This window comes from Seriola aureovittata, chromosome 6 (genome assembly GCF_021018895.1).
Source record: "Seriola aureovittata isolate HTS-2021-v1 ecotype China chromosome 6, ASM2101889v1, whole genome shotgun sequence".
In the NCBI taxonomy this organism is placed as follows: Eukaryota; Metazoa; Chordata; class Actinopteri; order Carangiformes; family Carangidae; genus Seriola; species Seriola aureovittata.
Genome location: NC_079369.1, coordinates 10544694 through 10565814, shown reverse-complemented (window position 1 = coordinate 10565814; position 21121 = coordinate 10544694). Strand labels below are relative to the sequence as shown.

General features: G+C 43.1%; 1 protein-coding gene across 1 annotated transcript in view; it reads right to left on the bottom strand.

Moving 5' to 3' along the window:
* cpamd8 (C3 and PZP like alpha-2-macroglobulin domain containing 8) overlaps positions 1-21121 on the bottom strand; it is a 42769-nt gene that overhangs the window by 5240 nt on the left and 16408 nt on the right. Inside the window, exons 22-41 of the mRNA XM_056379446.1 lie at positions 20395-20525; positions 20149-20200; positions 19738-20036; positions 18816-18884; positions 18575-18731; positions 18209-18385; positions 15831-15912; positions 11953-12109; positions 11404-11478; positions 8970-9135; positions 8216-8302; positions 7955-8091; positions 7705-7860; positions 6901-6963; positions 4794-5050; positions 4603-4690; positions 2003-2077; positions 1727-1832; positions 1406-1516; positions 1115-1327 (exon numbers count right to left, since the gene is read on the bottom strand). Of these exons, the coding sequence (XP_056235421.1) occupies positions 1115-1327; positions 1406-1516; positions 1727-1832; positions 2003-2077; positions 4603-4690; positions 4794-5050; positions 6901-6963; positions 7705-7860; positions 7955-8091; positions 8216-8302; positions 8970-9135; positions 11404-11478; positions 11953-12109; positions 15831-15912; positions 18209-18385; positions 18575-18731; positions 18816-18884; positions 19738-20036; positions 20149-20200; positions 20395-20525 (2658 nt within the window). The remainder of the gene's footprint in view (positions 1-1114; positions 1328-1405; positions 1517-1726; positions 1833-2002; positions 2078-4602; positions 4691-4793; positions 5051-6900; positions 6964-7704; positions 7861-7954; positions 8092-8215; positions 8303-8969; positions 9136-11403; positions 11479-11952; positions 12110-15830; positions 15913-18208; positions 18386-18574; positions 18732-18815; positions 18885-19737; positions 20037-20148; positions 20201-20394; positions 20526-21121) is intronic.

The window sequence follows — 21121 nt, the reverse complement described above, 5'->3', positions numbered from 1 at the left end:
TCATCCAGTAATCAGCGCAACACCTGAACAGCTGTTTCCACAGCTCAGATCATCGCACACACAGATGAGCATAGACACGAACAGACATACATATAGATGCATGCGCAATGGACATGAGGACGATTATGCACTGTTGCTGATAGCGGAGAAAAGTCAAACAACTATCCAGTAAAATACATAAGGTCACAAGAGTTCCCACGCTGACATAGACAAACACTCGTTTCTTCTGAAAGTTTGGCTGTTTCACAATGAAGTAAAAGGTACGACGTCTATGAGATCATTTCATCCAAGCTAGTCAAAGATTATGTCGATTTAAGAGTTGTTATTTCTGCACGTGGATTTATGATGATTTACACGGCTGCGTCAATGTCTTCCAACATCTCCTGGTATATGGTCAAGGATTACTCATCTACCCATTTATCTTTTTTCCACATTTCTATAGACCAGTGTCTATGGTTTTTGCACCATGAAACTTTCAAATGTGCATTCCTCTTTGTAATTAGGGGTTTATGCGCTGCAACCCTACTATAATATCCCTCTCTATGTAATTGTCGACAGACTGTTCTTGCTGACACAGTGCGATCACATCCTGCATTGACATTCTCAGTCACCTGAGGAAGAGATGCCTGTCTGTTTTTCCTTACATGTCGCACTAATCACAGTCACTGATGTCTTCCCCATAGAACAAAATGCAAATGTCCCTTTAGTCACTGTTTCTACTGAAACACTAGCCAGTTGAGCTGCTACCTGGGCCCCAATTGTGAATCCTCTTTCAAAGTCACTTAGATCTCATCTTGCTATCTTGATATAAAATCAGGATCAACTGGGCCTGCTCAGTATGTTTATACCTGCCACTTTATCACCTGCCTGCAGACACAGAATATGTACGGGCGTAACATCCACATTTCTAGTCCTGCCTTGAAGCTCCGATTTGCCGACTGTTTCTCCAACTAGCAGATCTGAATTGAACCTATCTGAGACGTGGGTGAAGACTGAGATGTCTAGAACCAGGCTATAGTGGTTGAAGTGGCAGCATGAGTGAATCATGGAGTCTGACTGAAGTGAGAGTGAGGTCCAGGTGATGTCAGGTGTTGTGCGATGAGAGAGCTCTTACTGTGAGGACATTGGGACAGTGGAACCTGCTTGATGCGTGTCCCATTTCGACAGGCAAACACCTCCATCTGACACTGGTTCTGGTAGAGCTGCCCATCTGACCCACAAACTGGCTCCCCGTCGTAACCACAGTCCCTGTAGCAAGTGCACCGCTCAAACTGCTCCTCCTCCAGACAGCCAAACACATTGTTGCACTGGTTTGCCTGCACAAAACCTACATACACAAAAAAAATTAGGATGCTCAAGAAAACAAGGTGTATGTGTATCATTAAGGATGTAAAATAAATCTCACCTATCCACTGATTGGTTGAACTCTCCACCTCATTGCAAGTAGGTCCATCACACAGCTCCCGTGCTAGCGGACTGCTCTCGCTAACGTTGTAAAACCGGGTGGCCTCGAAGGCTGCACGACAAGCAGAGACCCACACCGGCACATTCACACATCCACACACACAAAAAAATGATGACGCTCACCATAACTAGGTCATAAACTTAAAAAGAAATTCAAATTTCAACAAAAAAAGAAGACACTTCATAAATCATGGTGAGTTAGACGTTTTTCCTGCTCTGTAACTTTAAAGAGCAGTACTTAAAATATTCATCAGAGGCACACCTGGTTCGTAGTAGTCATAGATCTTGACCGGAACAGGCGCTGTCTTGCCCACAATGTACTCCCTGACAGCTTGAAAGGCCACACACGTCATACACTGGCTGGGAATCTAAGCAATATGCAAAATGTGGACATTAAAACACTTTTACACACACTTGAAATACTCTCTAACCCTGTGCAAAGTGAATTTCTCCTCATCCACCATCTCTATAGTATGCTTTCACATGTGCACATCCCTGAGACACATCCCAGCAGTTAGGAATCTGGATTTATACTCACCTCATCAAAGTAGAACAACACTTTTCTCCCACTCAGCTCATATCTCTTTAGACCCACTCTCTTATCCATCAGCAACTGTCGAGGAGGACACAAGTAAACAATGCTCAGTATGTAGAAAAACACACAATCAGAACTGGACTGAAGCAAATCTGCTGTGTAGAGTCATGTTGGAAACCAGCTGAACATGTAACATGCCAACATCTTCATTTGACAATTAAACCAAAACAATTTTAACAAACATTCCTTCATTCTGCTTTAGTTTTAGTTAGGTGTACCTAATAAACTGCCAACTGAGTGTACGTAGTAGCTATGGACATGCACATGAACACTAATCAGCACCACAGTGGACTGGACAGCTCCACCTCACGCTAATCAGGGTTTACTATTCACAGAGAATTAAATCTAAAATTTTAAACATAGAACAAAAACCCTGAGTTGAGTACAGTAGCGCTAGGTTAACATGTTCGAATGGTCCCACAAGCCATTTGGACATGTTGATACTAAAGAGCAACCCATTTTACACAATGCTAGATGTCAGCTGTCATAAATCTTTTAACTGGTGTACTTCCCATTGCCTACATGTACAGTTCATGACTGAGGTGTATCTAAACACATTGTGTTGTACAGTGCCCTCACCATCCTGTCAGGTTCCACATGGTCTGCATTTGAATGTGCTCTGTGAGCCACAACTGGAATGCAAACCATATGCAATCTACCATGAAATGAAGGCTGGGGTGGAAAATGTGCAGGTCACCAATCATGGACTTGGCTGGGCTTATATTAGCTGAAATCAACAAGGGATCATAACTTTCCTCTGGGATAGCCCGTCCAGAGTTGTATACTAAGTGAATTAATTGTATTTCGTGAACCTTGTGCACAAAAGTATAGGTGGATTAGACATGCATGGCCATTTCTAGTAAATATGAGTGTATGAATGAGTAATGAAGACGCTGTTTACTGCAAATTCGGATGTGTGCATAGAGAGCCAGCAGAGTTAATTCCCCCCACAGGGGGATTTTTCATTCTGTCAAAGGTGGTAGCCTTTGGACAGCAGGGGTTTATGAGGTGCTCAGCCTGAGCTGGCGCCACTGAGACACACACACTCTCTCTCTCTCAAACACACATACACTATACAATTGGTCTCTGTTTACAAAAGCATTGTTTGTCAATCTAGCAACTAAAAATTGCCAATGAACTCCCATAGCTCAAATGTTATACCCAGAGTGTGTTCTGGGTCGTTAAACAAAGCTCATTATATTGGGTGATAAGAAACCATGGCTGTGGTAGCTCCCAGTCAGTCACTGGGCTAATCATTCATGACTACAGCATCCATGAAAGCAACTAGACATGACTGTAGAAGCCAAGCTTGCCACCATAAATTGAGGAATGTAAGTGGCAGTCGGGCAGGCAGCAGTAAAACTCCAAGGGAGGCCAGCAGGGGTGTAAACTGAGCTTGTTAGCCACTACATCTCAGGTTAGCCTAAACTGACACACTCACAGCAGTATATGTGTGCATGTATGTGTGTGCATGTTTAACATCTCCCCAGGTAGCCAGAGAGGTGGCTCTTTTAGAGGTGGAAGCCTGCAGACTAAGACCCTATAACTGTCTAGTAATGAGGGACAAGCTTCTGATGGGTGGCTGGGGAGCTGACCTGGATCCAGCCCCTAGACTTTCCTTTTCTTTCTCTCACTCTCTATCAGTGTAGCCATTTCTAAATTCACCCATATATCCTACCAATGTTACTCCTTTTAATTCAGTCCTGTGTTTATTACAGTGTATCTGTCTCTTTCTTTTGTCTTTTGTAAAGTGTACAAGTTTTCTCTAAGCCTGCACCTCATGAGGCCCAGTGAGGTGAGTGCATTTGGTCTTGTGTGCCCAGAGAGGCCCGATGGCCTCTGACCCTGAGACATTGTAACTCCACAGGGCCCGAGTTGGCTGGTCTTTCTCTCATCATACCTAAAAAAAACACCATAATAAAAAGGACCCTCTTCTTAATGACCACTCTCGTGACTGTGAACGTTCCAAACACATGTACACGCATACAGACATTTGAAAGACTTTCAACTTGCCAATGTTCAAAACACACATTGCTTAGAGGACATGTCCCAATTTGAAGGAAGTCTTCAGGAGCTGAACAGAACAACAACTTTAAACAACAATGAAGGGAATGTCAGGTAAACACTTGACTCCTTCCTGCTCCGACAAATATTTACATCAAAACACCTTCCACTGTACCACAGGAATAATGCCCATATCCAAGGTATGTGTGTGTTTTTTTAAGGACGCATCCTGTAAGGGTGTGAACATGTACACATGCATCTGGGGTCTCTAAAGGAAACAGGCGGAGTCAGATAAATTCCATGACGTACTGCTTTTCATCAAATGGCCTCCAGATGTGGATGCATCTGTCTTTCTTTCTACCTGTCTTTCAGTTTGGCCATTTACCTGACTACTTCCACTGCAAGTCTAGCAATCTCCGAGCCAGTATGACCAACAACAATATCCGATGGGTATCTATGGATCTGTGTTTGTTCATGATGATGTACAGTCTCTAAACCTTTAGCAAAGTTTGTGCTTGTGTTTTAATTTGATTACTTACCCTTTCTAGACTTTCCACATCTGCTCGGAAACCGGAAATCATGGGAACTTCTATAACGGCCATGTTGGATGAGCCTGAATGGAGCCACCTAGACAGAGAGTCAGGGGTCAGGATGAAGATCGGGCGTTGTGAGCGGCAGAGCTATGCATACAGGCCCACTTCTTTATTTGTATACACAGCGTGTGTTCTACCTGGCACAAACTTCAAGGGAGATGTGGAAGTCCATTTTGTCCTGGTGGGCTGCTGGGTCGTCGTCATCGATGGGTGCCCGCCGCTTCCGGTTGAGCTCAGAGCGGTTGTCAGCACGGCTCCTAGAGCGCGACGAGGGATGGCGGGAAGACGAGGAGGGGGCCTGCAGGTGACGCTCCTGAAAAGGCTCTTTCAGGTCTACTTTGAGCTGGAAGGCTGGCTTAGACACTGGGTCAGGTACGTTGTAAGACACATCGATCTACAGGAGGGAGTGCAGGGAGCGCAGTGTTTAAGAATGTTTTCCACCAAATTGAGACTTTCAATTCTCAAATAGAGCAGCCTGTCTGGATCGCAAGGAAAAACAAACACAGGGGGATGGCACAGTCAGTCTGTTGGTCCTCCATCTTGCTCCAAACTGAAACACTACAATAACTATTTGCTGAATTGCCATGAAATTTTGTACAGGCATTCATGGTCCCCAGCCTGCTGACTTTGCTTTGATTCCCCAACTTTTCCTTTAGCACCACCTGCAGGCTGACATTTTTGGCTTTTAGTGAAATATTTCTATTAGATAGAATACCATAAGATTTGGCTCAACATTCATGGTCCACAGAGGATGAATCCTACTTTTCCTCTATTGCCACCACAAGGTTTATATTTGTGGTTTTGAGTGAAATGATATTGGATGAACATACAAAATTTGGTCTAGACTAAGTCTTGTTAATATTTCCCTATGTGATTAGGACATTAGCTCTTGAACTGGTAATCCCAAATATTCCCCTTGCACTGGTTGTAGTTTTACTTTGTCCTATGAGGATATGGCCAATAACAAGCAGACACCTTGTGTAGCCCTGATACTGAGACATAGAGCTGATGGTTTGTCACAGTGGCTGCTATCAAAGCAGGTCTTCATTTGTTTGCCAAATATTTGGTATGTGTTTGAGGAAGCTATTTCGTAAAATAATATTTTTGTATGAAGGAACAAAATTAATTAAATAACTTCTTGACAGCTGTGTGAAAGACACAAGTTTTGGCATCGAAGATTGGCAACAAACTACGTAGAGTTCAAATATTTAGGACCTCCGGCTTTGAAAACACTAGAAAAGCAGGAAAAAAAAGACTTAGGCAGCAGTTTAAAGCATAAACCACAAATCATATTCACTGGACACAAGACATGCATTCAGCAGACTACTATTTCAGCCTGAGGACAACTCGCTGCTTTGACGCTCTTTTTAATTTCACAGAGGATTATTATTGCCAGAACCGTACAAATCATCCAGTGTGATTTGTGTCCTTTGCAAAGCTACTAAATAATAATCCCGCGGCGCAGGACGTATACTCATCACATACAGTTTGTCTACAAACATGTACACAGGCAGGTCTCTTTGATAGCCCCGCTGTTGTATTTCATTAGAGCCCAGGTGCTGCTGGCCCGAGGGTCTGTCAGAGATGTGTGTTGACGCACAAAGAGGTGTGGATGGAGGGAGAGTAGAGAGGGAGCGAGGTGTGAAGGAAGAAATCGTATGTTTGTGAGTGAGAAACTCGCTGAGGAGAACGAGTTGGAAGACGTTTCAGGCACCGCACAGCACAAGACAACATCCGCTGCTCTATCTGGCTCTGCCTCAGTCAATTCAAGCCGTACCTCACACACAAGTTTCTCAAAATAGGATTGTAAACATCCAACTTTGATCGAGCATGCTTTTTCATTTATGCCTTGTTTGGTTTTAAAGCAAACATTTAAACATGGGTGATAAGAAGAGAGGACAGAGGTTCAGCCAACAAAGAGGAAAATGACTCCCTCGGTTTATGAAAGGGGTTTTTTGTTTGTCTGTGACAAGGTAGAAGTAAACAGCATCCTGTCCAGGGGACCACAGGAATCAACAGGGATGATCAACACATTCCAAAACAACTGGCTAAACTCTACCAGATTACTCCAATTTACAGGGAGGAATTTGGGCATTATGAGGCGACGGCAACTGACTCTCCCCTGCCGGGAGATTCTTGCTGTGAGCCAGTGAATAAGCATAACATTACAGTTCCTTTTTGAGCAATGTTCAAGACTGAAAATGTGTCTGTTTGTGAAAGCTCGTGTGTGTAGCACTATAATACCTGCATGAGACAGCAGCCTTCTCCTTTAGCGCTCACAAAAAGGCCTGTGGGGATACTGGGGATCTGAAAAAAAAAGAGAGAGACAGAAGAAAGAGAAAAAACAAAGAGAGTCAGAGGGGGCAAGGAGAGGTGAGTGAGTCATTTATCAAGTGAATGAATGCTGTAGGCTGCTGCACTGCCACTAGTGGTTCCCTGGCTACTAACCAGCAGGGCTTAATTGCCCCCAATTAAGCTGACACCACTAATCACAGCGGAGGAACATGCCCGGCAGAGAGAACATACTGCACTCTCACCTGAACCACTCTAGCTCATGGAGCACTTTTACACACACCGCAGTGCTGACCTAGCACCGCAGTGCCCTGGGTAAAAGTCGGTTTGTGCACACACTGTCAGGTTTGTAATGTGTGGGCAAACAGGCCAATAAAACATAGCCATTAAATCAACAGACCAACTATGTGCTTTTGGGAAATCCAGCTTGGTTTAGCTTGGCAGTGTGAAAAGGTTCTGGCTACTAAACAGCTGGATATGGAAACAGAGATTAATGTTCAGGGCCAGAGTAAGGCATAGTTGCTCATCAATCACTGTAATCAAGAGAGAAACATTTGTAATTTGCTTTAAAGTGCAAAGGTTCTTCTCTGAAGTATCAGCAATCATTAGTAGACTTGACAATTAATGCAGATACAGTCCAGTCGACCTCGACAAACTGACTTGTGCTTCATCTGCATACAAAAACACTGAGGAGCATACCACCATACCATACCAAGTATTTATACTACTATTCACTGTTTCCATGGATGCGATTACCTTGGCACTCTGGAGGAGCTTCTTGTTGTCCCTGTTGAGTTCAAAGGTCTCCTGGAAGTCAAGGTTGGTGGAGGCCAGTGAGATGGTGAGGTTGACCCCTCCCACATAGGACAGGATGGCGTACTCTGACAGAGCCTGCAGAGCCACACACGTGTCCTGGCACAGCGGGTGTAAGAAAAGTCAACTTTGTATTATTGCTGCTACAAGTGTTTGATTCAAAAGAGAAGAGAAGCCAGAGAAACAAGGCTACCTGTGTGGAGGAGAAGCCGCCCAAGGCATTCCTTTGCTGGGAGAGCCATTTGACCACAGGCAAGGCAGAAGCCACATCCCCCAGGAGGGTGTAGGTCAGTAGACCATAGGCTGTCATCTCCACCTCTGCTGACACCACTGGGTAAAAACAAGAACTGATGATGAAAATTCTTATTTGGACTTTGCATTTTATTTTGGGGAATTACAGACGGGCATCAGGTATTTCCAACAGAGAGGTAATATTGATGGATGTAAAGTATACCTGACTGAGAGAGGCCATCACTGAATCCCATGAAAGTGTCCTCATCCGTCATAGTGCTGCCTGTCAGACTCCAGTGGGTGAGTCCATCTACGGAGACAAACAAAGGGAGATTAAGACAGAGAGGGTGCAAAGGGAACATCCCATATCATATGACTCACTGTATCATTATCCTAATTGTCTGAATCTTTCAGCAACTATGCAACCAAGCCCTGTGCCTTCATTGTACTTGGCAAATAAAATGATTATGATCAACTAAGAACATTTTTGTATTCCCCTCAACTCAGTCAAATCTGCAAAAACTTGCAGAAAGTTTCAGTCAAGAGGAAGAGAAGGAAATGGCCAAAGGAAACCAACAGTGAGATAAGAAAAAGAAAGGAAAAGGGAGGAGTGGATTGAACTACTGAGGACTACAACAGCTAGTTTCACAACTGTTTCTGTCCTATATCTTCTGTCTGACTGCTTTTCTAACTGTGATCAGCCTTTGAGCAGGAGACTAATTGTAAATCTGTTGCACTTTTGTATTGTCGTAAAGACTTGATCAAAGAAATAAGCCATATATTTCTACATTTCTGTACACTGTCACTGTGATCTTTTTAATGGTGCATTAGTCTTGTTGCTACAGACCACTTTCATTCAACATCTGGTCTTTGCTTGTCACCTTTTTACACATCTGTTGTCCAGTACTTAGCTCTGAATGAATGAGCCTCTGGTGGCTTGTTAATCATGTTGCTCACAGTGATGAGTGTGACGGTACCTTGAGTGATGGCCATGTGGTTGAGGCGGCGCAAGGCCAGCGGGGCGTAAGGGCTGCGTAGCAGAGCCAAGGCGTATGCAGACAGGGCCGTGGTGTATGGGTCATCGGCAGAGTAGGTGTTGCTCTCCAGGAAATCCTTGGCTTTGGCCACTGCCACCTTCTCTTCCTGGATCAGACGGGACAGCATGCAAGACAAACACAGATGTGGTAGTGGTAGTGATCAATAGCTTATAAGACATGTCAAAGACAGACTTTTTTGTTTAGGCATTGTACCACATAAAAAAACATGTTAGTGGCATGTTTGCTGGCAAATGTGCATGCCTTGACACATTTATTTATGTATATTTCTTCTCCCACTGGTGCTGTTTAAATAGGTATTTGAAGTGCTTTTTCAGCATGTTTTTCCACCATTTTTGAGTAACTGGTTAAAATAATAAAACATCATTCAATACTTCACTTACAGTTTGCCTTATTATGAAGGTGCCAATCTACATATACATAAAATCATAAGGACAGTTTATTTTTGGAATTCCTGAGCTTTGCTTTTGCGTACTACATACTAGTACTGGAGATACTACTACAGGAGAATGTTTATACTGGGAAAATTGCAAAATGTGAAATATTTTAAAATACCAGGACACAGACTAAAATTGACAAATTTTTTAATGTGTGGTGTTGATAGAGGATGTGCTGCAATGCAAGACACAGCTGAAAAAAAGCAGTGACACTGAAAAAAATGAAAATTGTGAATGGCATCGTGATGGTTCCATGGACAGTTTAGTACACAAAAATCAAAAGTAATAAAATCTTTTGTATATCACTACCTGTGAAGTTTTCCACTTTAAGTATATTTTTTGGGGGCTTTTTATGCCTTTATGATAGCACAGTAGAGAGAGACAGGAAATGGGGAGGCAGAGAGGGGGGGGGTGACATGCAGTAAAGGGCCGACTGTCAACATTATGGTATAAGTAAAATATAAGATACAGTGTCTTTCATCTCTGTACAGTAGTGACTTTTTCTTTTATTATATTCTGTTTTATCTGCTGCAGCAATCTACTGTAATTGCTCCGCAGATATGCTCAGATATGCCTCTTACATGACATGATCTTGACATGACTTTGGCATACCTTGACACACACACACACACACACACACACACACACATCCACGTACATGCACGCACACATGCACACACACACACACACGCACACACACACACACACACACACACAAACGCATGCACGCACGCACACATGCACGCACGCACACACACACACACACACACACACACACACACACACACACACACACACACACACACACACTTGCTTAGTCAATCATCTCTGTCAGTGTTCAGCTGTTTACAGGCTACCCTGTCCAAACTCTCCTTTGCTGAGATAGTTATTCAATAAACATTCATTTTGGCCATTAAAAAGTTGAGAGTTGACTTTCATCTCATGCAGATGTGACCTCCCCTCTCATCCATGAGATGATAGGCCTCCAGAGCCACTCACTGTAATTGCAGCAGTCATCTTTTAATTAAGTGAAATTGGAGGGGGGATGGAGATTCTGCTTTGATGTGAAGGATACCTTTTCAGTTTTTATCAGTTGTAAAAGGACAGATTCTCAGAAGAGGCCCTTTGGGATAGATAGCAGAGGAAACGAGGAGAGACAGATGGATGGAGAGGAGCCAGGGAGAGGAAATGCTAAATAAAGAGTCAACTATGTGGACAAATTGAGCGAAAAGACAAAAACAATCAGATGTTTAGCAGCTTTTATGTTGCAGGAATTTCCGACACAAGCTGAGGACAATCGCAGCAGAAAATTTTGAATCTTTTAGCGACTGACTAGCACACACGGGGAAGTTGTTCAATCATTAAGGATGGCTATTAGTAGAAGAGTTAAGAAAAATCACGGCAAAAACAAAGAGAAAAGCAGAAAGGATAAAGAGAGGAATGTAACCTAGGTGTCTTTCAGGCGACTCAATTGTCTCTACATGTCAGCCTAAATCTTTTGATGGAGTTCAAAACGTGATTAGATATTAGATTAGCAGCACTGGGGCATAACAAATATGAGTAGGCTGACTGCCAGCACATCCATCTTCACAACTATCAGGAATGCAGTTATATGTCCACACACGACCCAGGCTGGTAGGATGGGCTACAGGAGTAAGTGGTGTAACTGGGACAGGTAGCGAACTACGTGTTGCTCTTAAAAGAGTTTCACCTGTGATCCCACTGAAATCATAAATCTAATTTTACAGCACTGCATCTAGAGTGTCAATGACAAATAAGGCAGAGTTTTTTTTTTCCTGTGGGTTTAATTACCACCAAATGAAACACTTTTTGGTCCATTGAAAGTTCAACTCTAAGGAGTGTCTGTGGTGTAAGAGGCAGAGGCTGCAGTGAAAAATTGTTTTTGTCTGAGTGCTTACCTCTGTTGTTATTCCCGTCTCCAAGAGAGCTGCGACCACATAGGCCGTAAGTGAGATCTTCCCATGGATCCCTCCCTGTGGACAAAAACACTCATTAGCTTTCAGTTACTTTCACAAATGGTACAGATCTCCATCTCGTAATATTCACAGGAGTCCGAAGAATATTTTTTTCAAACATTCATCTCATTAAATCATGTAAATTCTAAGGCAGTTTAAAAAGGCCCACCCCTGGAAAAGACATCTTAGTAAACAACACTTCAGCCTTCACTTGTCCCAAGTGTAAATATTTAGTTAGCTGGAGGTCTGACGTTCCAAAATTAGCTTTCACCTGACACACAAACACAACACACTGAAAACATAAATATCCAGAGGGATGTGGATTCATACAATAAGGTGAAAGAATCGTAGGAATGGCAGCCTAACAGTCCAATCGAAATCCATACTGTCATTGTCTCAGAGAAGAAGAACCAATCCCTCCTCTTCAACAAGACCTTCTGCCTTTAAGCCCACCCTCACCCCCACCCCACATCCAACTAGACACAGGCGTACCTGCAGGTCTTTGTTGAGGATGCGTCCCATGGCAGGGAAGGAGCCATCATCCCTCTGATGCTTGATGAGCCAGGACTTGGCTGCTCGAAGCTCCTCGGGGTCGATGAAGATGAAACCTCGAGATTGAGCAAAGGACTTCAGCACAAATGCTGTCAACCTAGAGGAAGGAGACGTGGAGGTGGAGGGGTGAGACAGATAAAGATGGGTGAGGGTAAAGGAAAAGAGGAAGGAGATAAGAGGGGAGAGATAATCAAAGATTCTTTAAAACATGTGCTGGCACATCCTAAAAAATACTTAAGCATCAAGAGTTTGAAAGCAATGGAGTGAGAAGTTTTTCAACCAGTAACACTCTTTCAATCTGTCAACAGACGAGGAAGGGGGCTGATAGTGAAGAGTGTAGATGGAGGGATGTTTTTGTCAAGAGGACTGGTATGTATAGACGGATCTGATGAAATGGAAAAAAAAAAAAGAAAGGAAGTGAAGAGAGGAGGAGATGGGTGCGGCAGGGTTTGATCACCGCTACAGGATGCGGCAGCTGTGCTCTTGAGAATGTGAAATCTCACACAGGCCAATCAAGTACGTTTCTGCATGTGAGTTGGAGATTCCCCAAAAGCATTCCGCAACTTATACAAACACGGATCCCAGGGACGAAGGTTGTGAATCTGGCCGGCCTGGGAGTGCAACTGAAAATTTATGAGCCGTGGTTTTAGTGGGCCGCGGTGGAGAACGACCAGGGGAATCACGGAGAAAGGCCAAGGTCAGCCCTAGGGGACACGGCTGAGCTAATAAACACACACTCATCCATAAACAACAGACCTCCTGGTAGTGGTCGAAAGCTGCAGTCTTTGAACAACAACTCCTCGGTGACAGCAAGACATTCCATTACAGCACTCCTGACTACATCTGACTTATAGGATGAGGCAAGCTGCTTACCATAAAAAGACACAAGATGGAAATGAAGAAATAAACAAACAGGTCATGCTCTGGTTTCTCAACGCAGCTCGTAAGTGAGAGCATGATCCAAGTAAGAGCACCAGGGGAGATGAGTGGGAAAAAAAGAACTTTGCTCTCATAAAGCAAAACATTAAATCTTCCCTGGCTGAAACCTGGATGTTATTCCTCCCCGGAGACAAAAATAGGGACGAAGCTGCAAGCCTGTTGGAATTTTTATAATGTTAAGTAATATCGTGTCACAGGCTTTAAATGTCGGGCCCCAAGGAAAGGTACTGGAAAGTGTAAATATGATTTAGTTTGGGGAAGAAAGGAAGCACTAGACAGACTCACTTCCACCACTCAGCCCTTGGCTGGGGTCACCCTCTCCAGATTATCCCCCCTCCACTTCTTATTTCACTCGTTTTCTAACCTCTCACTCGCAGATCCCCTGTCCGAGCTACCCATATCCAGCTCCACACTTCAAAGGGTAGATCTGAAGTATTTTTTTTAAAGACAATACATGGATGTGCTGCATGATAAAACCTAGGTTGATAAGCTGAAAGGGGAATGTTATGAGTTGGACTTGGAGAAAGTGTTCCTGACTCCTGTTTAAGTGGGGGGATTTTTTTGTTTGTTTTTTGTTTTTTTTGCATTCAACTACTGAGATGTTGCTGGTGTGTTGTTTCAGAAAGCACCCAGAGGTGCATTACTTAAACTGGATTACGAAAACATATTACTAACAAGGGGTTAGAGTTAGGGATGACATCATGGATCAGGTGTTACTTCTGCTACTATTGTAACCAAACTGGGGAAATAAAATCAAGACACTAGTAAAATGTTAGCAAATGTCTGCTTGTGGCTGTAATTTCTCTGTTACCATTTGGTGGATATGTTTATATTTTCAATTCTGAGGATTTGCTCTGCAGGCTGTCTGTGGATGACAGCTTTGTGACAAGCCCACACGACTTAATATTTAGTGAACGTACAGACCACTGAGGGCTTTAGTTTTACAAATGCACATCTTTACAATGACTCTATAGCCAAGATGTAGCAAAAGAAAGGAACAAACACTGGCTTTTCAGTTTGGCACAGGACTGGAAATAGATATTAGGTTAATATAGCAGTAGATATCAGTTCTTTCAATCTCTGGTATTCAGCCCCCAATCCTGCTAACTCTGTCAGATCAGTCTTTGGGCAGACACAAATGCCATGCCAGCCTCAACATGTAGAGCCAAGGACTGAGACTTCAGAGAAAATGAAAAAATATACTGCCCCACTTTTAAGGATAATTATAAAAGGAGGGAGCAAACTTTTGACAAGTTTGTTAAAAGATATATTTCTTAGTTTAGCTGTGACCTCCGCTTTCTCTGATAGATAATGTGGAAGAACATAAGGAAACTACAGGGCTTCCTTTCTTGAAAATTGTCTTTAGGTTTAATGAGAGAGTTTATGCACTGTCGCCTTGGGCTGGGATGTGTGTAAAAATCTGATGAGGATAATAGTAGAAGATGACATGATTATAAAATCCAAAGAGTGAATCAGTTAGGTATGTGGTTCAAAGTGTTACAGTTGGGGTCAGAGGTTAGCGAATAAACACAGTAAATGAATGTATGGCAAAATGCGACCTATGCATGTATGCACAAACCCACACCCAACCACAACATTCCCCTTCAGTCTGTATTGCTGTATTTGCAAAATAGCAGGCAGTTTTTATTCAAGTCAACATAAAAAGGAGCAAGGGGATGAGAACCTACTCTATAACCCCCCCATCAGTGTCTTCCTGCTTCTGAATTACCTTCAGTCAGTGAACTTCCAGCCCGCTCTGTGCAGTGTTAATAGCCTTTGCAGCAGAGATGGCCAGCATTGCACACCAAACAATTACTGCCAGCCCTTGTCATTATGTTCATTCTTTTCAACACATCCTGTCAATTTCCTCTTAGATACATTTTTACAAGCTGGAATACATTAACACTGCATTACGGGAGCTTTTAAGCAGGCAGTAAATGCACTGCTCTACTTGTGAACTCTGGAACCAAAACAAAAGCCGGGCTTGTTTTGGATGCAAACATGTTGCTGATGGATTCATAAAGTGTCTGATGCAGGTTTACTGAAGGTTCACCATCTGTGTTGTGCCCACAACCCACACTTGTTGCCCCGGGCGCCAAGGAAAACTCCAAACCACTGCTTGTTACATCCTCATATCCTCTCACAGTCAACAGGGGAAGAGTTCAAGGTTTCCATGGCAGTTTAATGTTACCAATTACACCCAGGTAGTGAGTCATTAAGAGGCATGCGCCACCTCTTTTCACATTTTCGAGGCCATGTCAAAAAAAGAGCAGAAAGCCATTTGGTGAAGTGGCTCCAGACAACTTATAACAGTGTCTCCAATAGTGGCATTAAGAGCTTGTCTGTGGGGCCAAAGCAGCATGGGTCCACTCAGTGCGACGGATATGAACCCTGATTAACTGCAAATAAATCTTGACAGCTTTGCCTACCTCAGGGATCCAATTATGCAGTTTGTTTACGATTCTCAGTTGTTTATGTAACCTGCTGTTTCACAGTGTTAGCTCTATTAAATATCATAATACCCACCTCAGCTCATAAATCAACCAGAGGTATGCACATTGTGCATGGGCCTCACAATGCAAGCAGTGGAGCTCCCCATTGAGAGCATTGATTTCAGTTTTATAAATATTATGAGATGATTCTGTCTGCCTGCCTGCCCCCAGGGAGTGTAAACATGAAATAAAAACTCACCAGTGAATTAAACACACCAACAGGAATAGATTAATTTGAGCACAGCGTACTGAGATGCTGATAAAAACTTCATTGCTTTGGCTGGTAATCTATGTCCCAGTTAAAGCTGAAGAATGTGGCTACAGCTAAGTGTAGTTTGGCTGGTATGAGTTGTGTAAACTTCAACAGTTACCCCTACAATGACTTACCACATACTGCCAGAGGAATCCCTCTCTCCGAAGGCACTGTAGGATCCATCCTGCCGTTTGTAGGTCAGTTGTCTCTGGTAGCCTGGATAAGAATAAAGAATGGCTGAGAAATTACAAAAATTATTCACACGCTTTTTCAGATTTTACAGTGCTTTCAAAGTCTGTAGGAAATCCAACTGAACATTTTTTCTCTCCATCATTGCAGATGGTTAAAAAAAATAGACTAAAGCAGACTCAAAAAGCATTCCTAAGGATTCTTACACTCTGTGTGTAATGGGATAAATATACACTAACTGAAGGAAAGAAAGACGATATATTGAGAGTAAACCAGGAGGCACACTCCGGGGCTCAAAAATGAAGCCAACACGTAAGTACCAAAAGCTGCATGGTTTTGGTCCATGTAGTTAATTTCCCCTTTCGTGGCAACTGTACAGGGGGTGAATTTTTATAAAACCGTTTAAATCATATTAAGGCTTAAAGTTATGCATAATTGAGGGCATGTCGCTTTGAGTGACAGGTGGGTGAGCGTATGCTTGCCACAAACTAGCATGCACTGAAGTCTTTTTGCCCTTATTTGGATTAGCTGGGAGTTAGGCGGAGTAGGGCACTGCCAAGATGGCAACGGTAGAGGAGCCCACTCTGACCTTGAAAAGTGCTCTTAAGGAAACCTATGGACATCAATCTTCATTTACAACACAATGTATGGAGTCAGCAGAATTTAAAGTAATCTGGATTTCATTTTCTATCAAGGATCAGGATTTTAACCAAAGGTTCTTCTTTCATCATATGATCTTTGAAGTTCAGGCAGAGGAACCCACAAGCAACAAGCTGAGACTGAATTCTGGGCTAAATTTTACAGGTGGTATAAAGACAGGCAAAAGCAGCACTTCAACATGTTCCATTGTCCTGACCTTGAAATGCCCTTTGGCTACTCAGTTGTTATTTTTATGCACTGTAAAGGGCACAAAGTACAAACATGGGAAGAGAGGTTCAATGAGCTGCATGCAAATAACATGAAGCATAGTGAACTTCACCCAACTCTCTTTTGCGTAGCGAGCTGCACTTAAATATATGCACAAAAATACCAAGTGTGCTTGGACATACCCTTGTTGTTGTTGCGCAGTTAATGAAGCATTGTCAAGACATTGTGATTATGCAATTGTAACAGAGTAACTATGCAAAGGCATCCAGGTGCTCCACACTGTGATCAAAGAGGGTGATTCAAGCACAAGCCACTTATTTTGTTTAAAAACCAAACAAAAACCAAACAAAACAATATGCTTAATATGGAAATAATATTACATTTGTTCTCATATTTTAGAAATTCCCACCTTGTGCCATGAGTTTTTTTTTTTGAGTAGTCAATTCTGTCAGCTGAAGGTTAACCTCAATATTATTTCCATGTCAGGATGGCATAGAATAAATCTTGGACGTTGCCACCTGATCAAGGTATGCGCACAACTCTGCAGGGTGGCCTGCCCCTTGTATAGCACACTAGGAAAAGTCTACTCTGGGAGTTTCTGAAGGTGAGTCATCTTTATAAGGGGTAAGTGGAGAAAACAGAGGGGGTGGAGGAAAGACTGGTCTGGGTAACTCTGAGTAAAAACATCCAGCTTCATTCCAATCCATGATCTGGAGTATTGAGTGGCAGCCAGGCCAAGACTCCTCTGTCAAGAAATCCACAGTTCCACAAACAAAATCCATTATCCAAGGTAAACTTCACTCCAATAGTTTCCAGAAAACTCAACAACAGTATACACCTTGCCAGCAATTAGAAAACATTCCTTCCTCTCAGCATGAAACCACTTTGTGCACAGCTGGGCTAGAAGGGGTTTGACTTGTTGAGATTTATGGCACACTGTGAGAGTTTCATTGACGCTCTTGTTCCCTTTGCTTAAACAGCTGCTAGCTAACTGCTGCTAGCTAAGTATCAGCAGGGATTTGGGAATGCAGCGCATCTTTGGATAAACATGTCATCTGTTATGTCAGACAGGTGAAATCTGTGGTACCAAAGGTGAACCTTCAACTACGTGATATTAGACTAATTAGCACTACTGATACTCAGCTTCTAATAAATAAGATTTATAATAAATATAAACCATTACATTTTAAACATTTTGCTGGTAATCGTATACAAACCAATGTACAGTGAATAAATAAGAAGAACAAATCACTTGAAGATAGATTATTAAAATTACAAGTAATCAATAGTAAAGTGTCTAAAACACAGGATAAGAAGAAGAAGGAGCAACAAAAATTCTTTCTAAAGCTTAGGGAGGAGATCTTTAATCCACTGGGATAAATTTGCATTAAAAGTATGGTCTAAGGGTGCAGTATATTATGAAAACCAGAATGTAGTTAGGTTGCGGTCTCTTTACCTTGCAGCAAATAGTCAGTTGCTTCATTCTCAACCTCAGGGCTGAGCTGCCTGGTCTTCTGCAGGTACTTGAGAACAAAGACATTGGGGGCAAAGTGGATCATGTTCTGCTCCCCACATCCAAATGGCAGCCGCAACAGCTTGTCCAAGTTATTAAGAGTTGGCCCCATGACATCCCCTGATATAGTTGCACAGACACACACACACACAGATAGTTATTCAGACTGCACAATGTACTGAATTTTAGTTCCACTCAAATGAAAGCTTGATAGATCTACTTAAGCCAAAGTTTTACGGATATAGATAAGCGTATGATGGAAATAACAAATCATTCAGTGTGTTACATATAATAATACAGTACTAATACCAATCATAAATGCAGTGGCCCTTTCAGATCCAGGAACCATGTTGTGAGGGACCCCCAGAGTGAAGGCCTCATTGTGGTTCTCATCAGAGTCTTCTTTCCTCCAGATCTTAAATTCTCCAACTGAGCCCCAGCCTGTTGAGAAGCCTATGTGGCGCACCTGGGTGGACAAACAAATTATGATCTAAATCATCTGAAGAGAAAATACAGCAACTTGTATATAAAAGCCATAAGAGAGTCTAACCTGTCCGGGGAACTGGCCCGCCCAGTGGAGGATCACTGACTCATTGGATGGATGTAAACCATGTCCTACCTGGAGAGTGCAATAACAGGCTAAAGGAAAACACTTCTGGAAGAATACACATTTGTAATTAAGAGTCCATTATATTGTTTTTATTTGTATTCTATGGTTACACCACAGCTGCTCCCTGTAAGGATCAGAACACTAGTAGAACTGTACACAAACAGACAGCAGTCAACAAGAAAACATTACGAATCAGTGAACCCACTTTAGAAAGCAACTGGTGCTGTTTTTGGACTCCCTCACACTGAGCACTAATAATGTCCCTCTGCCAAGTGTTAGTGACGCCAGTGTGATTCACTCACCTCCCACACACAATCACAAACACAAACATACAAACAGACCCATGTAGAGAGCATTTCCTCCCTGGTACTGGAGTTTAACTTCATAATCACATTAAACCAAAGACCATGCATGGCCAAGCCCCACAGCTCATTAACCCTAAAATGCCATCGTCCCCAAGAAAATAAATGAATCCCATTGGACTGTAATGTGCATTGCTCTTCTGCGGGCTTTTAATTGCTGCCTTTGGTGAATGGTGCAAAGCGAATGCCAGGGCTGGGGCCGGGAGGCAGTGTGCCAGCCAGAGAGGGCCATGCGAGCACCAGGCCATGGATCAACGAGTGTCCTCAGTGACATCAGCCCGTTAAGCGTGACCTTACCGGAAGGCACGCCAGTAAAAGTGGCGCCAGTCCTCCTAACACACAGACCCCATGGCCTGCTGAGTCTTTTTCACCCTCCTCTTTTTCTGTCAGAGAGTCCAATCATGATCTGAAGACAAATCTGTTGCACTTGGTGCAGGACATTTTCAGGGCTCTATACTTGTAGGAGGATATTTTCCTCTACAATCCCTTTATCTCCTTACCTGTACCACGCCTCCCTTCCAACTGATCCAGAAGCTGCGGAATTCGTCCCAGGAGAGGATGCCTTGTGTGGAGGCACTGACCAGGGGCTCGCCCATCTTGCCCAAGGAGATCCAGGAGCGAGTGTTTTGCCTTCCCCCAAGTACGATCTCTAGCATCTCTGCACTGTCGTGGGGGCTGGCAGAGAGAGCAAAATGGGCATCGTTGTGGGTCTTCACTGCAACCTGGAACTGGTTCATCTTGGCCGGCTTTTTCACATACTGATACTCATATTTGTTGGGAGTGGAAATGTGGATCCTCTCTGACAATGGAAATACAAAATACACTCAGGCACTTAGGGTTAGTAAAATTTACCTTATCAACTGTACAATAATATATCAATATATAATAGAGGAAAGTGTGTCTGCACTGACCATTGGGACAGAAGAAGACACTGTAGGTGTATTCTCTGGGCAGGCCCTCTGGCTGCAAGGAGGATGAGGAGAGGAGACAGATGTCACAGGAAAGAAAAAGAATAAGGAAAAGTGGAATACAATAAGAAAGTGGAAAAGGTGTAGAAGTATTATTACAATTAAATTCTAACTTTATTTCAAATACCTACAATTTTTAAAGCAAGTCTTCCCTTATAAAGTGACATTGATCAATATCAGCTCTCATACCTCCACCAGGACAGTCCTGCGAACATAGTCCAGGCCAGTTGGGATCCTTCTGTCCTCCACATCATTGGCTGTTTTCCCTGTCTGGAGTCCATCTGAACAGCAGCTTGGTTCACTGTAGGCAATGGCACGAGCTATGGGCAGCACAGAGCAGAATCAGCTTTCCCTCTTAAATTCTGTCATGGCACAACATCACCCACTTCGGATGTGTAGAATGTCTGTGGAGTGTCACCACAAGCCAGTCACTAGCTCCCTGACAAACTATGGTTGACAATGTTACTGAAAATTTCCTTAGAATATGATTTCAAACCTACATTTCAGTTGGAGACAATTGGGCACTATTGGGACTATAGGTGGATGCAAATATCATCATGGCGACAAATTATGATCCGAAATGATTTTGTGGAAAACGTGATCACGTGTTTGTGAAGTCACAAATCACTAATAGCCGAGTGAGGCCTCGTCCCTACTGTCTTTCAGGCATTTGTGGTCATCGCTCATAACATACATTACACAGGACAAACATGTCTGTAAGAGGACTCCCAGTTCTCTTGCTGAGGAGCACATTGGAAATGTGGCCCTGTGCCAATGGCGTCTCTTTGTGTGTGTGTACTGAGAGGGAAACACAAGGGGCCAGGGGACTAGGAGTGGGGCCATGGGGGGCCCATTGACCGCCAGTGACCTGCAAACTCATCAACATGCCACTCAGTGTCACAGCACAGCTCTGGTT